Consider the following 26,101-nt stretch of genomic DNA (forward strand, 5'->3'; position numbering starts at 1 on the left):
TAAATTCTATCATTAATTGGGCACAAACTTTATAGTTTATTGTTATCTATATAAATTTCAAAACACTCTACTTTTGACTTCATATACATATATGTTCATGTATATATATATACACACACATATATGTGATAGAATTACAGAGTGCCCAAGAAACAGGTATAATGATCCAGATTAGAAGGTGACATAACGGAAAGATCACGTTTCTGTTACATGACAGACAGTCTAGAAGGAGGTTGAGAACTTGGCAGGGTGACAGTTGTGTAGCAGTTGGGAGGGTGCTGCACCTTAGCCTGCATTTCCCATGGGAAGGACTGAAGCCAGGTCAGCTCTAATCACGGCGGGGTGGTTACTACAGGTCCGACTTGGGTCCTGGGTCCCTCTCACAGAGAAGACAGAACACCTGGAAAGACAGCTTCACAACAATTCACATCTGGATAGGCAGCGCTAAGTATCTGAGCAGGTGCTTCCAAACTTGCTCCAACTAGCCTATACGTGCCACCCAATGGAAAAAGTTAAAAAGTGGGGCTTTCATCACCTCTCAATCACTTCTCAATCCCCCCCTGCAGCTCCGGAAGCTAGGACAACTAGAAAAACAGTCCCTCAGCTCAGGAGTCATGAAGTAGTTACTAGTTGCCCTAACTTAACTCGCCCTCCTGGTTTTCCATGACACCTTACCAAAGTCTAGAACCCTCGTGGCATTTCGTGGTTTGAACCTTCTATGATTCTGTGTTTAGTGCCAAGGCATCTGAGAAGAAAACTCTTGCAGAAGTGCCAAGTTTATTAGTGTGAGAGAGCATGACCCTCACATCACCACCGAGGGACACGGAGCTCAGAGGTGCACACTGACCTCGCAGCAGCAATGTGGGGATTCTCTGGGATGGCGACATGTCGCCAGGCTGACAGCTAAAGGTGCCATTCCTCCCCCAATACCTCCTTCCAGTGGACTGAGGTCAGATTGTTCAACATATCCACCCATAACTGAAACTATGGCCAGCTCTGGATCTGTGCCCTGTCATCAGAGAATGTTTGCCGGTTCCCAGAGTCCAGTGCAAAGGCCCTCAGAAATCCCCCACCAAGCACAAGGCACAAGTAAGGAAGCCTGGGATGAGCAACTGGCTTGGCTGCATTCTGTCCTTGGGCTTTCAGAAGGTCTAGTTCTTGATCCACGGAAAGCAAGTTTCTGGGGTTGGTTCTCTCTAAGAACAACTTGTTCTCAAGTTCGGGAGATTCCTTACTGAGAACAGTTAGGGTTGGTGTTCTACCAGCTGTAGTTTAGCCGTTTTCACTCGATGGGCTTCCTTCAGGTTCTGTGCACGGACCTCTGAGTTGGAAATGAACTCCACCTGCTGCACAGGGAACCAGCCTCGTTCTCCATCTGACAGTCGCATACCCTCCAGCCAGCCTGTGGGGCAACAGGGTGGGTGAAAAGAAAAATTACCTGATGGCAAGTTCCCTTGGACCTTTTTTCTGGAAACTTCTTTGAGTGTTAAGGTCCAATAAACTGTAGTATCGTAAGCTTGAGACGCCTGCCTCCAGGAGTATTAATCATGTGCCCTTGCTGCACTTGTAGAAGCCTACCCATTGCTAGGCTGAACTGTGTCCACCCCTCTCCCCCCAAATTAAGTTCTAATCACTGCAACCTCAAAAGATGAGTTTATTTGGGGATGAAGTTGTCATAAGTTGATAAAAGTTAGGATGAGGTCATGCTGCAGTAAAGTGACCATTAATCCAACCTAACCTGTGCCACTATAAATTCTGCTGTGTTAAGTCTCCTAGTGTGTGACACCGCCGGGAACCAATCATCTCCCTACAGTGTCTCATGTCCAATGCCTACTTGCCCTCTTACCGTCATTGCTTTGCTGAATCACCATCACCACGTCAGCCTTTTCTAGTGCCAACTCGTCATTCTCTCGGGGCTTGTAGGCACGAAGGCACTGTACTTGTGGGGAGTCTTTGTAGAGAAGAATGGGGAAAGGCGTTAGGGAGAGAGCTGACTGCAATATGAGGAACATATTGCACGCAGAGGTTGGAAGGACTTGAGATGGAGCTAAGTTTGGGCTAGCTTGATAAAAATAGAAATAGCAGAATTAGAATGTTGAAACATTCAACTTCTTGAGGGAGGATGAATTGAGAAATGCACTGCGACCACTTTGGGTTACCCTTAGCTAGGATTGCAAATACCTGAGATCCAGATGAAGGCCCACATTTCCGCTGAAACCCTCCCTGACTTTGTCCTTTAATTGATCATCTATGTCAAACAACTTGCCCTTTATTTAACTGTCTCATGGATGTGCTTGGTCTCTGCAAATACATCATAAAATCCATCTGTAACTCATCCATGCTTCGAGGTACCAGATGTGAAACTAGGAGAGATGTAACCAGTTCAAGATATGACCTAACTCCGCTTTAACATCCTCATCTGGAAATAAACAAGATGATCATTGATCAACTTGATTCTCACAGAAATTTACAGATTTGTGACAAATTTTTTCAGGACAAAACCTGAACAAGTCTGTGGCTCAAGATAATAAGTCACAGATTAAGCCTGACCCATAAATATTCCACATTGCAAGGGCTTACTGCTCTTCCAATTTTACTGCATTGCACTGATGCTCTCAGAAAACACAGAACACTGTATTTTTATTCGTACCTCTTTTTCTAAAGTCCATCCCATCTGCCATTTGCCAGATCACTGCGAAGGAGGAAGAGTTACCCTGCCTTCCTTACCCTTTGGGGAACTGAAACCCAACTGACAGAGGACACAGTGAGAAGTTAACCAAAGCCAGTTACAGCGCTGTTCTACTTCCCGCTCTAAGGTTCCTGGTATTTATTGATTCTTTTCGGTCACTGAAGACACAGCGTTCCTTTGAGATCAGTTTCACTCTGGATATAAGTTGAGGAACCCTTGCTGGAGAACTGTGGGGCTGATCTGAGGTCCAGGAGGAATCCTTAGTATCTTAGTGTGGATGCAGGCACATTCCTAATGTCTGTGTGCCTGTGCTTGCCCCCTGAGGGCCTTGGAGCCAGGAATGAGTGGCTCCAGGTTATCCTGTGCAGGTGGGATATGGTTAGGACACATTGGGGTAGACAACCTTCTTCAATACCTACCGCAGTCAGAGAGCAAGTTATTGTCTATACAGGGAGCATATGGGACAGGAGATGTTGCCATGGTGGCATTTAAAACCAGATGGATCTGATATTTAATCCCCGGTGGCCGATTTTCCACCCTGAATTTCTGGGGCAAAGCAATCAATGGAAGCCTCCCAGAATTGCCACCCAGCCCCTAAAGCCCTGTATTCAAAGTAAACTGCGTCCCTGCCATGGCCTCTCTTTAAGATCCTCACTCACCATAACATTCCAGAAGGTCCAACTCCTCTCTTGGCATGGCCAAGGCTGAGATCCATCGAAGCTTTTCACTTCTGAGAAGACAAAACAAGCTCATCACATGAACTGCAGTTCATGAGTGTAAGGCGAGGCTTAACAATGTGGAGGGTAAATGACTATTAGTACGGCTTGTCTAATTCAAAGCTGTCTAGTGCAATGACTTCCTTGGTATGTCAATGGACTTGGTTGGAAAAATGATAAAATCTTGACCTGCATGTCTTTGTGTCTTGTAATACCTTTTTTTCTGCCTTCTCTTTCTAGGTTTGTCTGACTGACTGACTGATGGCTTCTCAAATCTTCTAAGTGGGGACACAGAATCAACCATCAACTAACCACATGTGGAGTTTACTATTCCGGACATGGTATTCAGCAGAATGTTCGACTTGGTTTAGATGCGTTCTGCTGTTGTGCAGCATTCTCAATACTCCTTTGCCCCCTTCCTTCAAGCAAATATTTCAATGATCAAAGTTTGACAATAATACTTAGATCAGAAACAGATATTTGTTTTTCCTGTTACGGGTTGTTACTCAGGCCTGATATTTTAAGCATCTGAAGGTTTCTGTACTAATTTGCCCTCTGTTTTTGCCTTGGTCCTACTTTCCCCCCTCGGCTCATGGGGTTAGCCAGGGCCCAGCTCCTGTGCCCAGCCCCAGCTCACTGAGTCTCTGTGCGGAAGAGGAATTCGGCCTGGGTGCCTTGGGCGTTGTGCCGCAGGAAGAGTCGGAAGAGGTTTTTGTGAGATCCATGGAGCTTCATTTCACACTTTTCTCCACGGATGGAGGAGAAGGGAGCATGGTCAAACACCAGGAAGCGGCCGCCCCTGCAGAATAAAAGTCTTTCTAATTGGATGCTAGAATTTCCACACTTCATCCACTCTTAAATCTTCAAAGTAAACAGATCCTTTTCCTTAGCATCTTCAAACTGAAATTTCTCATAAAAATTCTCACATGGTCTCAATGTGGACTCAGGAGGGAGCCCCAGAGTCTTCACTGATTTTTTTTTTAACCAGTTTTGTAAACCACATTTCTAGTGTGTTAGGTACAATCCTGCTCTAAATTGAAAAGACAGAACCATGGACGGTGCCAGGCCCTGTACTTGTTAGCACATACAAGAAGTTTCTTTGGAGATCTTCCTAATCTAAATGCTGGACTCAGAACCCTACCGAAGAAAAGAGAGAAGACAGAATGGGTCAACCAACCATCTCAGCTATGATGGACTATGTCAATCAGTGGATTTTTCAAAGACCTCATAGTGCTTGGAGTGGCAAGATTGACAGCGATTCATAACTGTTGCAATATCAAAACCACTTGAGCAAGAACCTCAGAGCATGCCCTACACCCGGGACTTGGGGAGGGTGGGAAATTGGGTGGGCCTTCTCCCTTAATACCCCCCTTTTAAACATGAAGGTAACAATATGGAAAACATACTAGTATTATCCACTTTCCTGTAGCCCTTGAACCTTCTTACTCTAGCTAAGTATGTAAAGAACGTCAAAATAAATTTTATTAATTAAAAAAAAAAAAAAAAAAAAAGAAAAGACAGAACCAGAACCCGTACAGATTTTCTAAAGTCTTTTGGATCAGGAGGTTAAGACCTGGAAGTAGGTAAGTATTTCTAAGTTGAGCCTTGCCTAAAACAACCACAAATAGATTTCAGAATGCGGTGAGCTAATTTGGTGCACTTTGTTTCAGGTCCACCCACCCGTGATCTCGCATGGTGGAACCCACTGTTTTGTTTTCGGCTCCTCCCACTCCACCCCTTGTAGGCTAAGATGTGGACTCTACCGGCAGAGCTCCTTAGCAGAGCTCTTTTCGGAACATGGCCCCGCTCTGCCCCTTGGGGACCCTCCTTCTTGTCCCCTCCCAGTCCCCTCTCTCTGTTATGTTATCCCATCCTGGACACTGACTCTCGGGGCCGCGACAGCAGCAGACAGTCATTGAAGAGGTGCAGGTGCACTGGACGTGTGTTCAGCTTCCTTCGCAGTCCTGGGGAGACACTGAACTCCAGGGCTGTGAGTTCTCCGCTCTTCACCAGCCAGCGTGACTGTGAGATGAGTGGGAATATCTGTAGGTGGAGGAGTGGGAAAGCAGAATCACCGACCAGAGAAACATGTGGCTTGCTCCCAGTCCTACCCTCCTCAAGGCGACTTTCCTATATTGTTCTTCCCTGGATACTCATTTCTTCATTTCCCCTCTTGTTTATAACATATCTCCTTATATTCTGTTTCTCTCTGCACCCTCTAACTACCACTCTCCAATGTGCGTGGCTCCCAGGTTTACACAACATTCAGGTCACTAGCAGGTATCTATGTCCCAACCCAGTATAGCTACTGAGGCAAACAGCTATATGCTAGAGGGCTGAAATGAAGCCTAGAAGACACTATTTAGTAGCTGTGCAGGAACAATGCAGGGACGAGGGACAGTTCTGGCATCTATCTGTTCCTTCTTTGGCTGTAACTAGAGGTGTGAGAGAAGCAGTCAGTGCGAATAAGCAGAATGGGTAGAGCTGGGTGGGGTCTGCTTTCCTTTAGTTTTGGTACAAATGAGAGTTACGATGATGATATGGATATGGGATTTTCCTTTTCTTCCTGGTAGGTAAAGACAGGATCTGTTCTTCGTTGGAACTTAAATGTTGAAGGTCCATTTTAGATGTGTATTGTTTTTGCATGGGAGATTTTGTGTCTACATGAGGATTCAGTTTTATGTTGCTCTGGGTAGACCAGAAGCAGACTTCACAGTGAGTGTGCAAGTAATAAAAGTGAATGCTGAGAAGTGTGCCTTCATCTCTTCCTCACCTGCACACTTCCCAAATTACCCGCACCCCCCTCAGGTAACCATCATTTATTTTTAAATGATCCTTCCGGACTTCTTAAAACAGAGTAGATAACCTGTAGAGTTTGTATCTTTTCACTTTTAAGGCAAAAGTGATACAGTAAGCAGCCTCCTTTTCCCACTTTGATTTTGGAGATTCAAGTGGGTGTTCCAGAAACAGGACAGGACAGGAGGTGGGTGGAATGAGGTCCGTCTGGGAACAGTATGAGCAAGACGGCTCATTGCTGAGAGAAACACAGCAAGGTCGGGGAGCAAGAGGTGGACTCACTTTGCACTCAAACTCAATCTTCTGGCTCAGGTAGATGAGCTCCTCCGTCCGCCGCATCCTCTGCACATTGTTGTTGCAGTCTCGGATGAGCTGAAAATGAGCAGCACGAGGGAAGGGGAAGAAATGGGTTAGAGGCTCTAACCTTTGCGTCCCCAGGAAGGGATCTGGAAATATATTATGACAGCCGCACTCTTCCAGCAGGCTGGAACCGAGTGAAGACGGCATCAGATTCAAGTCCTGGGACTTTGAGATCCTTGCACGCAGTGCCAGAACACTGCTGGACCACATACGATCAGATTCCCTCTGAGGGCTGTGGTAGTTAGTGTTGGTGCTGTCCTGGGATGGGACGTATGCCCAGGGTGGCAGAAGAGGCTAAGGGCTGGGTATGTTTAGAGGTTTTCTGGGGTAGAGAGGTGGCTGAACCCTCCTACATATGGGGGTCCTACTTTTCACACTCTCTAAAATCATGGAGGACAAAGGGAGGGTGTGAGGAATGGAGCAAGCTGCGTACCTCCTCCAGGGCATGATGCGCCTTTGTGGCCTCTGCCTCCTCTGAGGAGCCAGGCTGTGTTCTCTTCAGAATGTTCTAGAGAATAAACAGTAGGGAGGAGCAAGATAAGAGGACAGAATAGAAGAAGGAGAGACAGTTGGGGATTGGTCAATGAGAAGGCCAAGGACAACATGTCAGTGACAGATATTTCTTTTTTTTTTTAACATATTATTATTATTATCATTTTATGATACAGTTCCATAGGCTCCTGGCAGTTGCCTTATTCCCTCCCCAATTCCCTGCCCCCCCCCTTCTAGTTCCTCTATATCATTACTAAAATATAGTTCTTCATGCTTATATATTGTCCATCATTGCGGGCATGGACAATGGCAGAACGTCCTGTTGTCAAGATACAGCACACAGCTTCACTGCAAGTCCATCTTTGTCTAGCAACATGTCATTTAACTTCATGGTATTGTAAATTTCTATTTTTCTTTTTATTGTTGATTTTGTTTTATGACTTTTCATTTAAGGGGATGTGCAGTAGCTTTGAAATGGAAACTGACATCCAGATGTGAGGATGCAGTGTGGTATGCATTTCTACTTTCAGTGGCAGATATTTCTGATAAAGAAGGGGATGGGCGCTGAGGAGACTGCTCACATCGCCCACATGGTATGGAAATGTGGTTGGTTCTTTGTCTCGGGGCTCCCCCCAAAACATTTTATTTTTGCGTGAGGGGGGAGAGACTGAGGCATAGGTGTACCTGGAGCAGTAGTTTGAGGCGGGTGATGCGTTGAAAGGGCAGGATCAGAAAGGACTTGAGGGAAAGACGCTGGCAGATGGGGTCACTCTCCAGCTTCTCCAGGACGTCTCGGAAACCGCTGTTGCTGTTTCTGCAGAAGCAAGTCTCAGGTGAGGAGGGCTATGGGGAGCAATGGGGGACCAGCACAGGTATGGGGAATGAAGTAGAATAGTTGTGGGTTGGGAAAAGAAGGGAGGGAGCTGAAGGACAGAGAGCCCACATGTGTGTGCTGTTGGAGTCGGATCCAGAAGGGTTGGGAACTTGGGATCACAGAGCACACACATGACACGTGCTCTGAGACTGGCATCTGGGCGGGGACTGCTACTGTTTATTGCAGGACCCATAATAAGGAAGGAATGGGGATCAGTCTCACAGCAGGCTCTGGAAGGTACGTTCCTGGTACGTCTGGTTGGTGACATAAGGCAGGTAGACACGCCGGAAGTCTGGGGCATGATTCAGAACCACATCACACACTTGAAAGGAGAAGATGTCGTTTTCCAAGTTATCTTCTAGGTCTGAAAGGAACCTGCAAAGTGTTTAAGCAATATCATGAGACTTCTGGTCCATGGTTCACAGATCCTCCCCTCTCCTTTGGCCTCTTCCTATCTCAAACGGCCACTGGGAATCATGGAGGGAGACAGGTCCAATTTCATCCTCTAACTGTGTCAGCTAAAAGAGAGTGAGGCTAAAGAGAGCGAGGCAGGATAAATGAAATTGGGAAGAAAGGGAATCTCACGCGTTGCTGACTTCCTGCACATCCTCTAAGCGAGAGAAGAGCCATTGGCGATCCTGTTTGGACATCGTGGCCTGGAGCAGCTTTGAGCCTTGGAAATGATCCACAGCTATGTGCAGACTACGCAGGTAGGAGGCCTCTGAAACAATCAGCTCAAATTTGGCCTGCAAAGTTGGAAAGAAATTACATTAACTAAAAACTTACTGACTCCTTAAATGAACGTAAGTCACCATGTTATATTTTAGGAGTAGACTGAGGAATAAGAAATCCTTTTCTATCAAATGGTCACACTTTTCAGAAGCTTACTTCTTGTGGGGTGCCAGAGGTACAGCATTTGAGAAACAATGTATATGTAGAAGAGTATCTACAGGCTCCCAAAGTTGCAAGAGAAAAATCTGCTTTCTAGAAACTTCAGTAACACACACACACGCACAATGAGTAGCCACATGCGATACCAGTTATGTGAATTTGCTCTGCAATAGTAACTTTTACTACATATACGTAGTTTGTAGCACCACATTGTATAACAAAATTACACCATAATATTTTTAAAAATCTAAACAAATGTAACATTTTTATAGCCACACACACACATAAAAACAGGGGCCAAAGACCTGGGTAAAGAGGCAAGAGATGAGTTCTGAAGAGTTACGTAAACGATGCTAAATAGTTTGGACTTAAGGCAATAGGAAAGCATAGGGAAGTGTTGTGTAGAAAATAACTTGATCACACTTTTTACAGAGATATTGCTACAACATGGAAACATGACAAGGGCAGGAGCAATTTAGGAAATGGGAGGCAGACGTGGATGGACTCAGTAATTCACTAGGAATGGGGTGAGAAAGAATTCAAGTGAATGCCTTGGAGTTTGAGGTGGCTAAATGAGCAAATGATGGAGTCATCTACTACCCCAGAGATACATGAAAGAGGATGGAGATTATAGTTCAGTTTGGAGTTTGAGTAGAAATGGAAAGAGCATAGAAAGAACATGGAACAAGAAAGAGCAAGGGAATGTGCTGGGAGATCCTTCAGGGGTGCAAGCAGTCATGACCACGTCTCCAGCAGGGCTTCTCAGCCTTCTCATCGGGTAAAAAAGACGGAGATCCATACACCACAGTGGTGACTTGAATGACACATGACATGGCCAGATGACCTTCTTCTGCAACAACATGGACCCAAAACACCAAGTTCATGGGCATGCTTGCTCTGACATTTAGTGAGGCTCGGACTTGGGGTGGCTCATCTTAGTGACCTTCATTTCTTGCGTTTGTTTTGGGAGCTGCAGTGACTCCCTCTCCTTACACAGATGTGACAGTCAGAAGAGAGGCCATCAAAGCACTTTGTAGATTGCAGAGCTATGATTTTATTAGATAAGCATGTGTTTGTAAGAGATCGAGGCACAGAGACTGCTCCTCTTATCAACACGAGACCAGGGCCGAAGAGGAGCCTTCCGCGGTGTACAGGACATGTGGCGAGAGGCAGGGTTCACCTCAACTTCCCATTGCGTGCTCAATGAATATGGTGTGATTTTCAAAAGAAGCCTCGTGCTCTCTCAAAGTTCCCATCAGAACGGGGCTCTCAGGCCCAAGAGTCAAAAAGCCTAAAGCTGTCTAGCCTAAAAATGCCTAAACTTGAAAGAAGTGTTTCTCTGTCAAGTATTTCGGCCAAAATGTAACTGCTCCTGGGCTCTGAAAGGTGGAGAATATGGCACAAATATTCATCAAAGCATGTACTTATGCACCGTGCTAAGCCAGATGTGCATCATTTTGTTTAAACCACACAGCAAACCCCAAAGATAAACAGTACTATCTTTAGTTTGCAGATGGAAAGGGAGATTTAGTGAAGTAATATTACTCGCCCAATGTACCACAACTGGGAAATGGTGAAAGCATGAAGCAATGCCTATTGTTAAACGATCAGGATGTACAAAGCGCTTATTTTTTCACGCTCTCCTATTAACTCTTTGTGTGTCAGTTTTACAAAGAAACATAAGCTTTCTAAAATCAAATAATTTGGCAAAAGTGTAATAGCAATATGTATATGTTGTTTTTAAAGGGTGATTTACAGAGGTAAGGAGATACGGAGAGAAAGATCTTCTGTTTGCTGGTTCATTCCCCAAGTGGCCACAATGGGCAGAGTTGGGTCAATGTGAAGCCAGGAGCTTCTTCCAGATGTCCCACGTGGGTGCAGGTATTGGACCACCCTGTACTGCTTACCCAGACCATAAACAGGGGGCTGGAAAGGCATGGAGCTGCCAGGACACAAACCGGTGCCCATATGCAATCCCAGTGCATGCAAGGTGAGGGTTTAGCCACCAAGCCATTGTGCCAGGCCCAATGGCAAATATCAAAGCAGGCTTCACACCCAGGCCATTCACTCCTGCACTTAATTACCGAAATGCTTTTCTGTTCCATTTTGCCACATTATCTTCCTGGAAGAAAGGGTGTACTTCATATGTTAGCTCTGAGAATAAGACAAACTCTATAAACCTGACGAATGACACCAGCTTAAAATCAGACAAGGAGCATCCACTGTAGTCTCACTGTGGCAGTGATGGCCCAGGAGGGGCTCAGGATGGATCTCCCTTAGATCATCCCCTTAGATCACCCCTCCCTTAGTGGGGGTGGGATAGCTGCTGAGATCCTCTTCAAAGGATGTGCTCCAGAGCCTGTGTGTGTAAGCTTTAGGTAAAAGATGAGGTTTTCGGGAGCCGGAAGCACTCCTTAGCATCAGAAAATGTGGACAGAGGTGACCCTTGAGAAAACGAACTCGGAGTATTAGTGAGCACACGGATGCACGGTGGCAGCCGTGGAGGCTGCTCCTGGGAATGGTGATGGGCAGAAGATGAGCAGGTTGGCAGAGAGGACTTTGCTATCTTTTCTGTACCCTCCACCTCCTCACCCTGCCCACACCTGGTACCTCTTGCAGTTTTTGGTCTTCATGGGTCATGGAGAGCAGAACGTTGCTGTCTCGAACCCGGGGGATTTCCTGCCAGAGCGAGCCGCTGGAGCCCACGGAGAGGCGCTGCAGGCAGGACTCGGAGGACACCTGGGACCTTCGGGGCTGCCTGGGGGAGGCAGCCCCGGGTGTCTCGGCCAAGCTGTTTAGGCGCTGCTGGCTCTGAATTTCCTTGTTCAGAATGACATCACTGTACTCCTGGTATAGCAGATGGGCTAGAGTGGGGGAGGAGACATGGGAGAGGGAGGGAAGTTGAGAAGAGGCCCAGAAACAGGTGGAACGGAATGGAGCTGCCAGGGCACAAACTGGTGCCCATAGGTGATCCCGGTGCATGCAAGTGAGGATTTAGCCCCTGAGCCATTGTGCCAGGCCCAATAGCAAACATCAAAGCAGGCTTCTCATCCAGGCCACTTAATTACTGAAATGCTTTTCTATTCCATTTTGCCACATTATCTTCCTGGAAGAAAGGGTGTACTTCATATGTTAGATCTGAGAATAAGACAAACTCTGTATAAACCTGATGAATGACAGCAGCTTAAAATCAGACAAGCTCCTGACTCTTCTAGCAATCTGTCTCATTAGTGCCTCTCTGGGATTGGCCAGAAAAGCTGCCGAGGTGTAATTTGGTTTCAAGGTACTCACAGGTGTTGATGAACCTGGAACAGCGTCTTGAAAAGCCTCCCATCACTTCCTTTGGTTTTTTCTCCCTGTGGAATAATAAAAAAAAAAGGCTCTGGGCTACTTGCCAGCCCCGAGACACAAAGGTTCCCAAACAGCAGGTCTAAGCTCTGGGGCTCAAGCTGGGAGGCCAGGGCCAAATTCCCCAGAGAAGTATGGAGATGGAACCGGAGACATACTCGGGACAGTTCAGAGCACTTTTGGAATCATGTGGAATTGTTCATGGGCTTTAGTTCATGGCTGAAGGGCTTAGGTGAGATAGATGACTCAGACCTGGCTGACAAACATAGGGAAATACAGGAAAATCTTCCCATATTGGAATATTGATATCTCTGTCTTCCTCTTCCAGGCATGAAAAGCCCTTAGGGTCATCCAGAATCCCAATGTAGAAATCTCAGTAACCTAGGTGTGGAGGACAAGCATGTCCCTAGGGTCTTACCGCAAAACAATAGTGTCTGAGGGGCCAGGTCTTTCCATGGCTGGATCTCTTGAATCTGAAAATGGAAACGGGTGCTGTCACTGAGATCCCAGAGGAACACCTGGAGGCAGCTGAAGCAGGTCAGATCTATGAAGGGAGATCGAAATCTCCAGAAGAAGAAGCAGCAGAAGAAAACTATCTATTGGGAATCTGGGAGTGCCGAGCATTGGAGAGAACCAGACATTTCCCCAGCTCTCGTGTCCGAATCAGGATTGGACAGTGGGTTATCATCAAGACTGTCCAGGAGAGATCAGATGGGTGAAAAACACTGAGCAGTAGGCAAGAAAACAAGACAGCTCTGGGAAAAAGAGGTGCATGTGAAAAGAAGGCTGGCTGCAAGGAGTGAGGTAGAGGGGAAGGAGAAGGGAAGCAATGAATGGTTGGCTATGGATGTGCAGGAGAGGGAACGCTGTTGTCCCTATGGAATTCTAGTAGAAAATCTTGAGGGGCGATCAGAGGTAGACACGGTTTGGTCTGATGTTACTGCCACCGGGATCTTTGCTCCCTGCTTACCTGAGAAGCCTTCAGGCAAGATGGAAGGTCTGCGTAGACCTTGCCGGTTCCAGCTCTTCTGTTTGTTGGGCCCCTCACCGGGGAGCACAGTCTGGCCCCTGCTACCCTCTGGTGGTATCCCCGGATCCCGTCTGTGGGGCCAGCTGGATGCTTTCTCCAGATGTGGATGGTTGGGCTTTTCTGGTTGACTTGCAGGGACTACAGTTGACCTCCTTGAGCCACTGGCCCCTTCCTGAGGGGCCGTTCTTCCAGGCCCTCTCACAGGGGGTTCAGATGTTTCGGAGAGCACTGGCTCTTCCTTAGGGCTGGATTCCTGCAGGTCCAGAGTCCATGGAGTGGTAGGGGAAGAGGGGCTTAGAAAGTGTGTCATGTTGCTGAAAGCCATGCCAGAGGAAGCTTCACTCTTACTCCTGCTGGTAGAAGCCAAGGCATCCGCAGATCTGCCTGTGGCAGGGGGCCAGGAGGTACGTCCAGCAGAAGGAGGAGTGGAGGCTGTCCATTCTTGACTAACAGGCCTTGGTTTGGCTTGAGCCCCTGAATTCGTAAGTCCTCCATGGGTGCTCCTGCTCCTCCCCCTGGACTTGGGAGGCAATGGGGGTGGTTCACTTGGAGGATCTAGGCTGGGGATAGGGGGCAGGGGCCTGTAGATCCTTGAACTACTGGATGAAGAAATGGGAGAATGGTGGGGCTGGGACATTTCAGGAGTTGGGGGTAATGGCTTGTTGTATCTCAATCTAGGGGAAAAAGAGGTCTGAGTATGGCGAGTGTCATCTGGAGGAGATGGCAGAGGTCGGTGCTGCCTTGGCACGACTGGGTCAGGAACTTGAGGAAGCGGCCCTTTAAGAGAGTCATATAGCCCTGAACCTTGGGTCAATGGAAGAGGATTGCTATATCTCTTTAATGTATGAGCCACATCTCTCCTCATTATGGAGGAATGGCCATGCCTCTTCTCTAGGGGAGGAGGGGGCAGAGGTTCATAAATTCTCCTATCTATGGAGGCAAGGGGTAGGGAAGGACCGTAAGCAGGAGACTCTTGGGCAAAGGCATTGCATGGAGAACCCCATAGCTGGGTATCTTTAGGACTGCTGGGCCTCTCTGCATTGGAGATGTATTCTTCAGAGTCCTGCCTTGGGGTGAAAAATGGGGGAGGGAATTCTGAAATGATGTTGCAGTCCCTACCTCTTCTTCTGTCCCTTCTTGGGATCACAGACCCATAGATGGCAGGCTTGGGGGACCTTTGGGGCAACTCTGAGTGGGAGAAAGAGAGTGACATTCCCATAAAGTTTGGAGTTGGCTGTGTCCTGTGAGAGCCTGGAAAGGAGTTTCTCCGAAGGTGTTGGATGGCCTCTGCGGAGATCATTGGGGGGTCATGTGTGGAGCTGGCACAGGGGTCCATGGTGGCTTCTGTAGTGGGAAAACCATGGAGGGCTTCCAGGGGAGTCTTGAAAGCCTCACGGATAGAGAAGCTGTTAGCCTCACTCCTGGGAAAAGGACTTGGGAGACTAGTAGATGACACAGGTGTGACGGTGGCAACCTCAGCTGTATTCAATAAAGCTGTATCCGATGTCCTTGAAGGAGTCACAGATGTATTGCCAGAGACCATCTTAGTCTCCTTATTGGATGCTTTCTCCTTGCTCAATTCTTCTTCCTGAGTGTCTTGAGCTGATTCAGTGTCAGGTAACTCCACATTAGGAAAGGAATCTGGTAGAGAAACACCTTGATGGAAATGTCCTACTGGCTCTCTTACAGGGGTTGGAGCTACGGGGGATAGTTCCACAGGCCCAGGCTCCATCTGAGTCCCAGGAACCTGAGCCATGGGATAAGAGAAACCTGGAAGGAGATCCCAGTTAGAAGAGACCACAGAGGGTACCAGAGCCAACGTGGAAGGCCCAGGATGCTCTTCCTCCTCTTCTGATTGCTCTTCTTCCACTGTCTCCTGACCATCCCCACCCCAAGCTCCTGACTCCTGCTCATCTGACACTGCCTCCCTCTCCTGTTCCTCTACTGTTATCACTTTCTCCTCGACACCCTGAGTTTGCTGTCCAGTTACTTCCTCTGATTTTTCCACCAAATTTTGACATTCCATGACCTGAGAGTCAACCCTCTTACTTTCTGGCCCCCCCAACTCCATCTTTCTTTGCTCTCCCTGTTCTGGACCTTGTTGACGCTGAATACTCATCTCTCTCGCCGCTTCCTCTCCCTCACCATAATTGAGAACATCCAACTCCCCATTTAACCTCTCTCTTTCGCTTTGTCCTTCAAGTACTGTATCATCTGGAACCTGTTCCCCTTTCTGACCCTGTTCACCCTCTTCACCACTCACCTGCTCACCCTCTTCACCACTCACCTGCTCTACCATCTCTATTTGTCCCTTCCAAAGTCCAACAGAAGAAACATCCGCCCCCAGACGTTCTACCTCCTGAATTTCCACTGTCTGTTGTCCCAAATTCTCCATTCCCTGAGCCTCCTGGGAATGTAAGAGCCTTTCTTGCCCTTGATTTTGCTGAACCTCCTTCAGTGGTAGCTCTTCCCCCTGTCTGGCAGTTCTACTTTCAGAATCTTCAGTATGGTTGGTCTCTGTAGTGTGATTTTTGCAAGGAGGACAAAATATGGCCTGAGAACTATCAGGAAGGGGTTGCCCCTCCTCTCCTGCTTGTCCAGATTCCAACGTCAAAGAAGTCATTGCCGATTGAAATTCCACTTCCACCCCACTACCCGATTCACTTAACGTTGGGACGAGGGACGGGCATTCACTCTGGATGGGACAGTCCTGGAGTTCCGGTGGAACTAGTGTTCTTGCTTGTTCATCTGCCAGGCTCTGGCCCATTGCCTCTTGATGTTCTGGAGTGTCACTGACCACAGCCACAAAGTTCTCCTGGTTGTCCTCCACATTCGCAGAACTTTTCTTGGGGAAAGAGGACATGCTCTCAGCTGCATTGTCACTCGCATCCCTTAACTCTCTTGGCTGGATCATCAAGAGTCTGTGTCCGTCTGCCCACTGATCACATAAGTCCTGGCCCTCTTGAGCATCTGGTTCCAAGGCAGGGATCTGGCTGCTCCTCATGAGAGCTTCTGGGATGTCTTCCAACTCCTCTACGGCAGAGATGGCAATAGACGTTCCATATTGAGGCTCTTCAGCTTCCATCAGGGCTGAATCCTAAGGAAGAGCAAAAGACAAAGTTTTCCAACACCTTTTCTTCTTTCACCAACAGAGGGAGAGATGAGAAAGAGTGACACATTTCCTAGCTTCCATTTAGTGTGACTTTTTCACACAAAGAGCATCTAGTACAATTAGCTATAGTCTCTATAAAATGTCTCCCTGGTTTTAGTAATCTAATAAACATTTACCTGCTGATTCTTTAAAATATACAGAATGAAGGGGATGAAGATCTCAGATCTCAGGGTGTTACAGTCTTACAGGGGAAACATGTAATACAAGGCCATTGTCAAGACTGCCCAATACTCCCAGTGGTCACTTTTCTCTACACTATTTTTTTTAAAGATTTATTTATGTATTGGAACGTCAGATATACAGAGAGGAGGAGAGACAGAGAGGAAGATCTTCCATCCGATGATTCACTCCCCAAGTGACCACAACAGCCAATGCTGTGCCGATCCGAAGCCAGGAGCCAGGAATTTCCTTCAGGTCTCCCACACGGGTGCAGGGTCCCAAAGCTTTGGGCCGTCCTCGACTGCTTTCCCAGGCCACAAGCAGGGAGCTGGATGGGAAGTGGACTGCCGGGCTTAGAACCGGGTACCCATATGGGATCCTGGTGTGTTCAAGGCGAGGACTTTAGCTGCTAAGCCACACCGGGCCCTCTCTACATTGTTAATAGCAAATGTCAAGTTCTGTCTCTGTCTCTCTCTGGATACCCTTTCTGATTCAGCCTCTTGGTAACTCCAAATGACTACACATGACACACTCTAAATGTAACAGCCCAGAGAAACGCTGTCGGGAGGGGAGCCATCCTTCTTAGCTGGTGATATCAAGGTAAAACAGGTCAGGCTACCACAGGCAGTGTGCAAAATAACACAGTTTCTTTACATGGGGTTTGGAATATGGAAGGGAGCATTGTCATACAGGAGCAATTTTATTTTCAATGACAAAGACAGTTATTGCATAGAGAAATGATACCTGGACTTGTTAGATTAAAACTCTGACAGACACACCTGTTATCAGCATCAACAAGGTTCATAAACCTTATCTTCATGTTTTCACTCTCCCTTTCACTCCTAGACTAGTGTGAACTCTTTTCATTGCGTCACAAAATTTGGACCTGCCTGCCTTTCTTTCCATAGTTAACAAAATACCTCGTCTAACCTGCAAAGAATTCAGAACCTAATGATCTACCTCGATGTCTTGTGATCCAAAATAAGCAGCATTCCCGCTCTATTTGGTTCCTCCTATTTGGCCCACCTCTTCAGGGATATCATACTATGGATTATCTCTCACATTGTCAAATTTTCTGCTGCAAACTTCCATCAGTATTCAAGTATTGCAACTTCTTCTTCTTTTTTTTTTTTTTGTTAAATTGTTTTTTTTGAATTTTTGAATTTTATGGTGCAATTTCACAGAGACTGGCATTTTCCCCCCCTCCCCAAATTCCCACCTCCCGACAGCTTTTCCCTATGTTGCTACAATAGTATAGTCCTTCATAAGGAGTCATGATTCCATCAGTCTGTTATTTAAGTGTGCCCCAACATTGCTGGTACAGACAATGTCAGACAGTCCAGCATCCCATTGTCTACACATGTCCAACAGTTTCATTGGGAATCCATCTTTCGTCTGGATGCAGGGATGCATATTCCATTGTACCCCCATGTCTGCGTACGATAGATCCCAGTACTCCATCACTATACATTCCCATAAATGGGAAGCCACAAAATAAGGTTAACAAACAGTATGAATTAGAATAGCAGCAGCAACAACAATATAATTGCAGCACCACGAAAAACCACACCACTGAGTAACAAACGCATGGGTGACAAGAAAACACAAAAGTCTCTTGGGTAAAATGATGCCATCATGTAATCCCCGAGCCAATGATGAATTCAACAAGAGAAAAGAAAGTATTTGGAAGAAATGAGAATGAAATCAAATCAAAACACGTAGGATGCAGCAAAAAAACAAACAAACAAAACAAAACAAAACAAAACAAAACAAAACAAAACAAAACCCAGTATGGAACAGGTTATTGAAGTTACACTTTGCATGATGTTTTCCTTATATTAGAGAGAATATATGGTATTTGTTCTGTTAGGATTGACTTATTTCACTGAGCATACTGGTCTCTAGTTGGGACCACCTGGTAATACTCCTTGGAGTAGATGCACCACAGTTTCTTTAACGGCTCTTCCTTGGAAGCACATCTGGATTGTTTCCATGTCTTTGCTATTGTAGATTGTGCTGCTGTAAATATAGAATTACAGATCCCCTTCTCATATGCAAATTTCATTTCTTTCAGATATATTCCTAGAAGTGGGATAGCTGGGTCACCTGGCAGATTTATTTGCAGTTCTCTAAGCACTCTCCATACTGATTTCCACAGTGGTTGTACTAGCCTACATTCCCACCAGCAGTGAAGGAGGGTGCCTTTCTCCCCACATCCACGCCAGCAGGTATTGTTAGTACAGTTTTGAATGTAGGCCAGTCTCACTGGAGTTAGGTGGTACCTCAACATGGTTTTCATTTGTATCTCCCTGATGGCTAGGGAGCCTGAGCATCTTTTCATATGTGTATTAGCCATTTGAATCTGTTCTTTTGAAAAATGTTCATTTCTGTTGCTCATTTTTTAACAGGATAGTTCTTTTTTTCTACTGTCCCTGGGTTTCTGAAGTTCTTTGTAAATCCTGGATATTAGTCCCCTATCACTTGTGCAGTGTGCAAAACTTATCTCCCATTCTATTGGTTGTCAAGCATTCTCACTTCTTTCTCATCTTTCACTTATCTAGAAAAATGTGCTTCTCCAATCCCAGACACCTGGCTCCAATCCAGCTTCCACAAACGCCATTCTGGCCACATCCACAATAACCTTCATACATCAACTCCACAGAAGGCTCTCCGGACCTTTGTTTTGCGTAAATCTTGTCAGTAGTTGACACTCTTGGTGTGAGAAATACTCTTCCTTATTATCTGTGACACTCCTTTTTCCTGATTTCCCCCTTAAGTTTTCCCTTAATCTCTGACTAGGTTAAACTGTACTTCTCTTTGTTGTACTTATCAGCTGTAATTAACTTTATTTCTCCTTTACAGCACACCTACAATCATAACACTATGGGTGCATTTTGACTTGCCTTCCATCTCAATCATACACGGTAACCTTTGTGAGAGCACAGCCAAAGTACCCAATAAATATCTTTCCTATAAAGAATAAAATTCTTGCCTTCCTCCTGGTCCAAACTCCCCCTATGCAATTAATCATGAGGTCCTACTGACCCCTACGTCCTAAACGCCCCTCAAAGCTGTCCTTTCCTTACCATTCCTCCTCAGCTGTGTCTGCTCACCCAGGCCACGGCACCTGCAGCATAGTCTTGTCTCTGACCCTCACACAGCTGGCGTGCTTCCAGTTCCTTCTCGCCATAGCACCTGACTGAGCTTCAAAAGTAATACATCTGACATTTTTCTGAATCCCTAGGCCATCTTGATATGAAGCCCAAACATTCACCATGGTCTTTGTCCTGCACGGCCTCACCTCTGGCTTCCGCATTGGCAGCCGAATCGCTTGCCAGCATCTGCCCCCTACCTTGTCAGATTTTGGTCTCTTGAGGGCACATCCCCTGTCCCAGCTGGAGGCCTCAAGTGCTTTGTTCCTCTGCTTGACATCTTCTTCAGCTAACCAGAAAATCCTTTCCTTCCCCTTACATATATTTTGTATTTGTGAGGATACACTTCATGTCTTTTTATGAGGCTAGTCCATGAGTTTCATGAGGGCATAGATGCTTCCAATTAACTGTTCAGTCTCCTCTGCCTTAAGTTGACTTTGTTCTCAACTAAGATGTATTAAATGAAGAAGGAATGCAGAATTAGAAGCATGTAGCTAAGTTTTTCATCCTTTTGTATGTCTGTGGTTTTAAGACAATGGCAGAAATCAGTTAGCTCACATGAATATTCATGTTCATACATTTAAAATAGGGGAAAAATGCTTCCTTCACAGTTCTAGGAGTAAATATAAAATGACACTTAAAAGTACACTGGATATGGGGAGAATAAAAAAAGCACATCATTACCTTTAAAGTCATACAAATATAAATATTGTTGACCTTAGGTAGAATAATGAAAGGGAGAAATGAGATTCTGCTCATATTTTCAATGCAAATGGTGCAGTTGTACCTGAAGCAAAGATTTCTGTGCTGAGTCTGTCTTAAGCTTTCAGATACCAGATTTTAACAGAAACCTCTGGGGTCTCTGGACCACACTGACTTATCTCTGTACTTTTCTGGTTTGGTCCAGAGTGGAAGCCCACTGACCCAAATGCTTGGTGTTGTACTGGACCACTCTGCATGCCTGTGCTCATGTACACAGAGAGAGAGAGAGAGAGAGAGAGAGAGAGAGAAACAAGCAACTCTGGCTGTCAATCAAGTCCGACACAGGCAAACATGCAGGTCCTCTGTCACCTGTAGATGTGCTATGTAACAAGCTCCTGGTCATCCCATTGACATAGATACCACCTTTGTGGGGCAGAGAGCTATGCCTAAATGTATACATATAGAAAGATCTTCAAATCTTCCAGTTAACTGACAGTAATGATTCGCTTACAACACCTAGTCTCTGAGTATAAAAGACGATAATTACCAGGAGAGATTGTTTTGTGACCATAGTCTCAGCCATTTGTTATACAATATGACTGCTCACTGTAGACATTTTCTGTATCTAAATCTGTCAGCTCCCTTCACCTGCATTGTTGAGGCCCTATCCTCCAAATATACCATCATGTCCTCAACACACATACCCCTTCAACACATAAGGGTGTTTGTGCCGCATCCTGGCTGCATCTGTATATGACTATATCCTACCTGGTCACTTCCACTTACAATGTGGTGACATAACACATATATGTCTCTGTCTTCTGCAATCTCATGGACATTTTTTCCCCCCCTAAATTTCATTTGTTCATTTGAGAGGCAGAGATAAAGACAAAGAGACAGAAGGTTCCCACAAGACCAGGTCTAAGCCAGGAGCCTGGAACTCAATCCAGGTGGTGGCAGAGACCCCAGTGCTTGGGCCACCATCTGCTGTCTAGGGGGTTGTGCATCCCAAATGGCAGATTAATTCACTAGGACAAGTGCTGCCCACTCTAGCATTTCCCCTTCCCTTCCCTTCATTCCTTTCTTACAGTCCAGGGTCTTTGTCCTTTGCTTTTCTTTTTGTTTTACACTTGGAATGTCATGAACTCACAGGGCATAGGTTTCAGCAGCTCAGCGTTTCAGCTGAACACACAGGCCTTTCTTTATGGCTTCTTTCCTTTGTGATCATCATCCTTCAAATATTGCAAGAAATGATCTCAACCTTCTGAGTGGTTAATATGCTCTACATTCATGTTAATTCTCTTGGCAAGAATCTTGTCCTTAAATTGTCTGTTTAACAGTGCCAGGAGCATGCTGGGTCACACTGTACTGTACTGATTTTGCCATTGTAACATTTATGGGTCATTCCCTTTCGAATATTCATTCCTGAATTTTCTAAAAGGCATAGAGAACATACATATGTGCATATATATACATGCATATATGCGCATCTATAAAAACCTATGTATAACACACACACACAGTCGCTCACATCGATTAGAGATTTTGATGAATGATTTGGAAGATGGAAGTGACACAGAGGCCATTGACACTATTTCTAAAGCTATCTTCATTCAGTTGCAAATATCAGTGGCACAACACACCCTATCATAGCCTATGCTCCTTCTACTTGATCCTGCCTTAGTCATTCTATTGCAATTAGGCAGGGCAGAGCTGGACAATGACAAAGCTAAACGAAATGTAGAAACAAAGATATTCTTACTCCTGCAAACACATCTGGAGAGCGAGGGGCTTCCTGCACACCCCACTGTGTTGAGTGTAAACAATGTCATCTGCTTGTCCATTAGGCATGAATCAGCACTATTTATCTGGGGACAAGGTGACGACATGACACAGTTTTGGGGTGACCTGGCTTTCTCCTCCACCAGAGTCATTTTGCAAATGAGTGACCCTTTCCATGTCTGAGCTCCAATGGGAACAACCTCCCAGTCACTCCATTAGCACTATGAGTGACCAAGCTCACCACTTCCCTTGGGGTTCCCCATCTCTTAGCTCTTGTTCATTTCCAGTTAGTGGACATTATAATGTTGTACTTCAAAGAGAACCCCCTTCCTGCACTCAGTCACACTGCTTATCCGTTGAAGTGCTATGGAGCACCTGTTTTTTCTTTTTTCTTTTTTTTTTTTTTTTTTGCGGGGGGGGGGGTGCACCATGCTTTCCAGATATTTCAGTGGCATCAATTTCAAATATCCTAACTTACCTAATTCACTGATACACTCTTTGGATTGTAACACTTTGCATTTTTACCACATCTTCCAATTTGCTGCTCATGCCTGGATAATACACCTCCCTTCTCCCTATTAAAAAGAATACTTGTATTTTGATAGAGAAAATAACATCACTATACAGATGTTCTCTTTTATTGACTGGTTGATTAATGTCCCTTATACTATACAGATATCAAAATCCTGGTAGCTTTCTGAACTACTGCCTGCCAACATCAGTGTTCTACTTACTGCAAAAATGCCCGAGCATCCCAGTGAAAGCTATTCAACACTTCTTGCCTCTTCCTAATGTCTGAAGGTACCATCATGAGCACCGGATGGTCTTGGAAAGAACACTGTTAGCAGCAGTGCTAACTCACTCCTCAAGCGCCCACATGTTGACCATCACAGCCAAGCACACAGTTGATGAGTATGAAGGACCTTTGTGTATTCAGACCTTCATGGCAACCTTCTCCTGGTGCACCTTGCACACACTCTTAGCGACCAGCTTCTTTTCATGGCACACACACTCCGAGTGACTCAACCTCTGTATACACAAGATGCTGTTTGTGTCTACACCACGGACAGCTAAGCATTGTTACTGCTGTCCAACCTATGGCACTGCGAGTGACCCCGCTCCTCCGTGTGCTCCACAGCGGCTGACCACTCCAGACACCACAAATGATGTGTTCTTGCCTACGCCACAGACGCTTCGCATAATGTGACCACAAAAGCTCACACAAAACGTATTCTGGGCAGTGATCCACTTTAGGGACCCTTGAATGTATTTGGAATTACTATATTCTTTTGATGAGTGAGAGCCGTTCCCATTCTCCCCCAACGTGTCCCTTCTCCTTGGAACCATAACACACATTTTCCCACCACAGCTTCATTTGGGAGTGATCTCTCATCTTCCTCCCCCCCACTACTCTTCAGGGACCGTTTCATGGTTGTATAGTTAGGTCCACAGATTGATTTAGAAATGATACTTTGTGTTACGGCTTAGGCCACAGAGCATCTTCACAGGCCAGGTGTTGGCCAATAAAGGATGTCTTGGAAAGAGATGGTAAGGCGAGCAGATTAGCTAGCTGGCAGAGGTGAGAGTTTAAACAGGCAAAGCTTGATCCACAGAAGGAGCACAAGAGGGAGAAAGCTTGAAAGGAAAGCCATGGCTCTCTCTTGCCTGACACACCCTTCCCCCTCAACTGACTGGAGTCCTGGCCAGAGTTCACGCTGAGGTAGAGGGCAAATCCGTCTGGGCAATCCAAGATCCGGGAAGGGGAGACATCCTGCGGCATCAGGAAGAGCTCCCTCAGGACAGTCTTGCTGGAAGGCAACCTTCAGGGATGCTCAGAACCGGATCTCAGAACTGCCACCGCAGCCTCTGAGTCTCATGAGCCCCCTTCTCATTTCTGAGCACTCCACGTGGGGATGACCATTCAGCTTTGGGATGTTCCCCTTACACAGCCAAACGGGGTGGAGGGCAAGGCAGGGGTCGCTGCCTGAAAAGCTTCAAGAATCATGGCTAACAGGAGAGGGAGGGGTGTACGTAGACAAATGTTTATGAACACAAATGGAGGGAAGCCCTGGCCTAGGTAAGGAAAGGGAGACAGGAAAGCTACCTGAATGAAGAGTTGAGCAAGGCAGTATCAGTTATCATAGGGCCAACTTTTCCCCAGGACCCAGACCTTGGAGCAAGAGCTCTCCGATTATTGGTCCCGGGAATTCGCACCGGGCAGGGTGCCCATTTCCAAAAGCAGGGAACGGTCACTCGAACGAAAGCAAAAGTTCCTGGCCAGAGCGTTTCGTCCAGGTCCCTTCCTCCTCCTGACCAGGGCCCACAACCCTGTTCCCAGAGTTCTGCCGGTGGCCCAGCCCCTCATTTCCGGAGTCTGCGCCCAGAGACTCCACAGGGGCTGGTCCCTGGGGAAGGCCTAGTTTCCTCTTCCTTCCTGTCCCAGCCTTACCTCCGCCCGTCTCTGCGGACCTCCCGGAGCCGAGAACCGAGAACGGAAGAGGGCACCCACCTGACCGGTGTCGCATGCTGCCTCGGCCCAAAGTCCCCTCCAGGTCCCGGGCGCCGCCGCACTGTCCCCCCGCGCGCAGGCCCGGCCGCCCCAGCCGCGGCCCGCCCGAGCCGCCCGGACGGAGGGAGGGATCGGGCTCTCCCAAGGAAGTTTCAGGTGAGGAAACAGGGACACACCTTCCCGGGGGAGGGGCAGGGTCCCCGGGTGCCGGAGCCTCATTGGTTGCAAAGGAAGCTCCCGCGTCAGAGCTGGGGAAGTGCCCGGCCCGTCTGGGAGGAGAAGCTGGGGCGCACCGGGCAGGCCTTCGCTGTCCCAACGGGAGCCCGAGGGTGACTGGCGGTGCGGGGGACGTGCTGGCCAGGGTGATCCCAGAGCTTGGGGCCAGCAGAGGAGGGAGGTGGGACTCTCCCGTGTCCCGTGGGCCACGGAAACAGCCTATGTCTGTTTTTTTGTTTTTTTTTTTTCTTTTTACCTGCGCAGATTCTGGACCAGGCTGAGCCTCTGCCCTCTCTGCCTGCTTCCTTTGGCTCGCCCTCTGCCCTTGGCTTCTCTTTCTTGATGTCCACGTATTTTTACTGGGAGAGTGACAGTCTTTAGTATATTCTAGCTACCATGGGATCCGTGGGGGAAAGTCGGGAGCAGGGCCCACAGCAGGCCCAGCATGCATCAACAATTCCTGCAAGGAAAGCTGCAGATCAGAAAGTTTGAACTAGGGCTGTGGCGTTCCTAGCCCGGGAAAGAACACAGTGTAGGCTGTGAGGACAGCAGCAAGTTCAGACACCTGACTCTCCGATGGGGGTTGCTGCTCTGTGGATGTCCTCCATGCTGCCTGTTGGGAGTGGGCAGCAGGGCCAGGCGGGCAGCGGGTGCTTCCCAAACCACATGGCTCTTTGTCCCTCAGCACTTCAACTGCACGGACTTCCCTTGATGGTGGCACCTCTCCCTCTGCTCTCACTCAAACTCTTGCCTCATGAACTTGACTGCTATTTTCTCCGCCAACTTTTACCCATCAGCATTTCTGTTCTTCAAGTCCCCACCACTGATGAAGTAAATCTGGGCTCTTTTGCAGAGAATTAAGCAGCATGCAAGATTTAGAAAATAAATTTATTAGTACTATTAGTATTTTATTATTATTATTTTTAAAGATTTATTTCTTTTCATTGGAAAGTGAGATATGCAGACAGGAGGAGAGACAGAGAGGAAGATCTTCTGTCCGATGGTTCACTCCCCAAGTAGCCACAATGGCCAGAGCTGAGCCAATCCAAAGCCAGGAGCCTGAAGCCTCATCTGGGTATCCCACATGGCTGTGGGGTCCCAAGGCTTTGGGCTGTCCTCTGTTGCTTTCCCAGGCCACAAGCAGGGAGCTAGATGGGAAGTGGGACTGCCAGGACACAAACTGGTGCCCACATGGGATTCTGGTGTGTGCAAG

The 26,101-nt window shown here is 46.9% G+C and overlaps 1 protein-coding gene across 1 annotated transcript; it reads right to left on the reverse strand.

The window, feature by feature from the left end:
* Positions 1-247: 247 nt before the first annotated feature.
* ARHGEF5 (Rho guanine nucleotide exchange factor 5) lies at positions 248-24,731 on the reverse strand. The gene is made up of 16 exons (XM_041001955.1): positions 24,673-24,731; positions 15,460-16,293; positions 13,137-15,429; positions 12,585-12,639; positions 12,110-12,174; positions 11,429-11,682; positions 8,513-8,673; positions 8,150-8,302; positions 7,738-7,867; positions 6,995-7,069; positions 6,484-6,573; positions 5,291-5,448; positions 4,043-4,204; positions 3,349-3,419; positions 1,847-1,951; positions 248-1,402 (listed from the first exon to the last, which is right to left on the reverse strand). Exons 2-16 carry the CDS (start codon positions 16,279-16,281, stop codon positions 1,245-1,247), a joined length of 4,752 nt encoding a protein of 1,583 aa, XP_040857889.1. The 5' UTR covers positions 16,282-16,293; positions 24,673-24,731; the 3' UTR covers positions 248-1,244.
* Positions 24,732-26,101: the final 1,370 nt, after the last annotated feature.

Source organism: Ochotona curzoniae, unplaced genomic scaffold, assembly GCF_017591425.1.
Source record: "Ochotona curzoniae isolate NIBS_2020 unplaced genomic scaffold, NIBS_Ocur_1.0 scaffold_2476, whole genome shotgun sequence".
NCBI lineage: Eukaryota > Metazoa > Chordata > Mammalia > Lagomorpha > Ochotonidae > Ochotona > Ochotona curzoniae.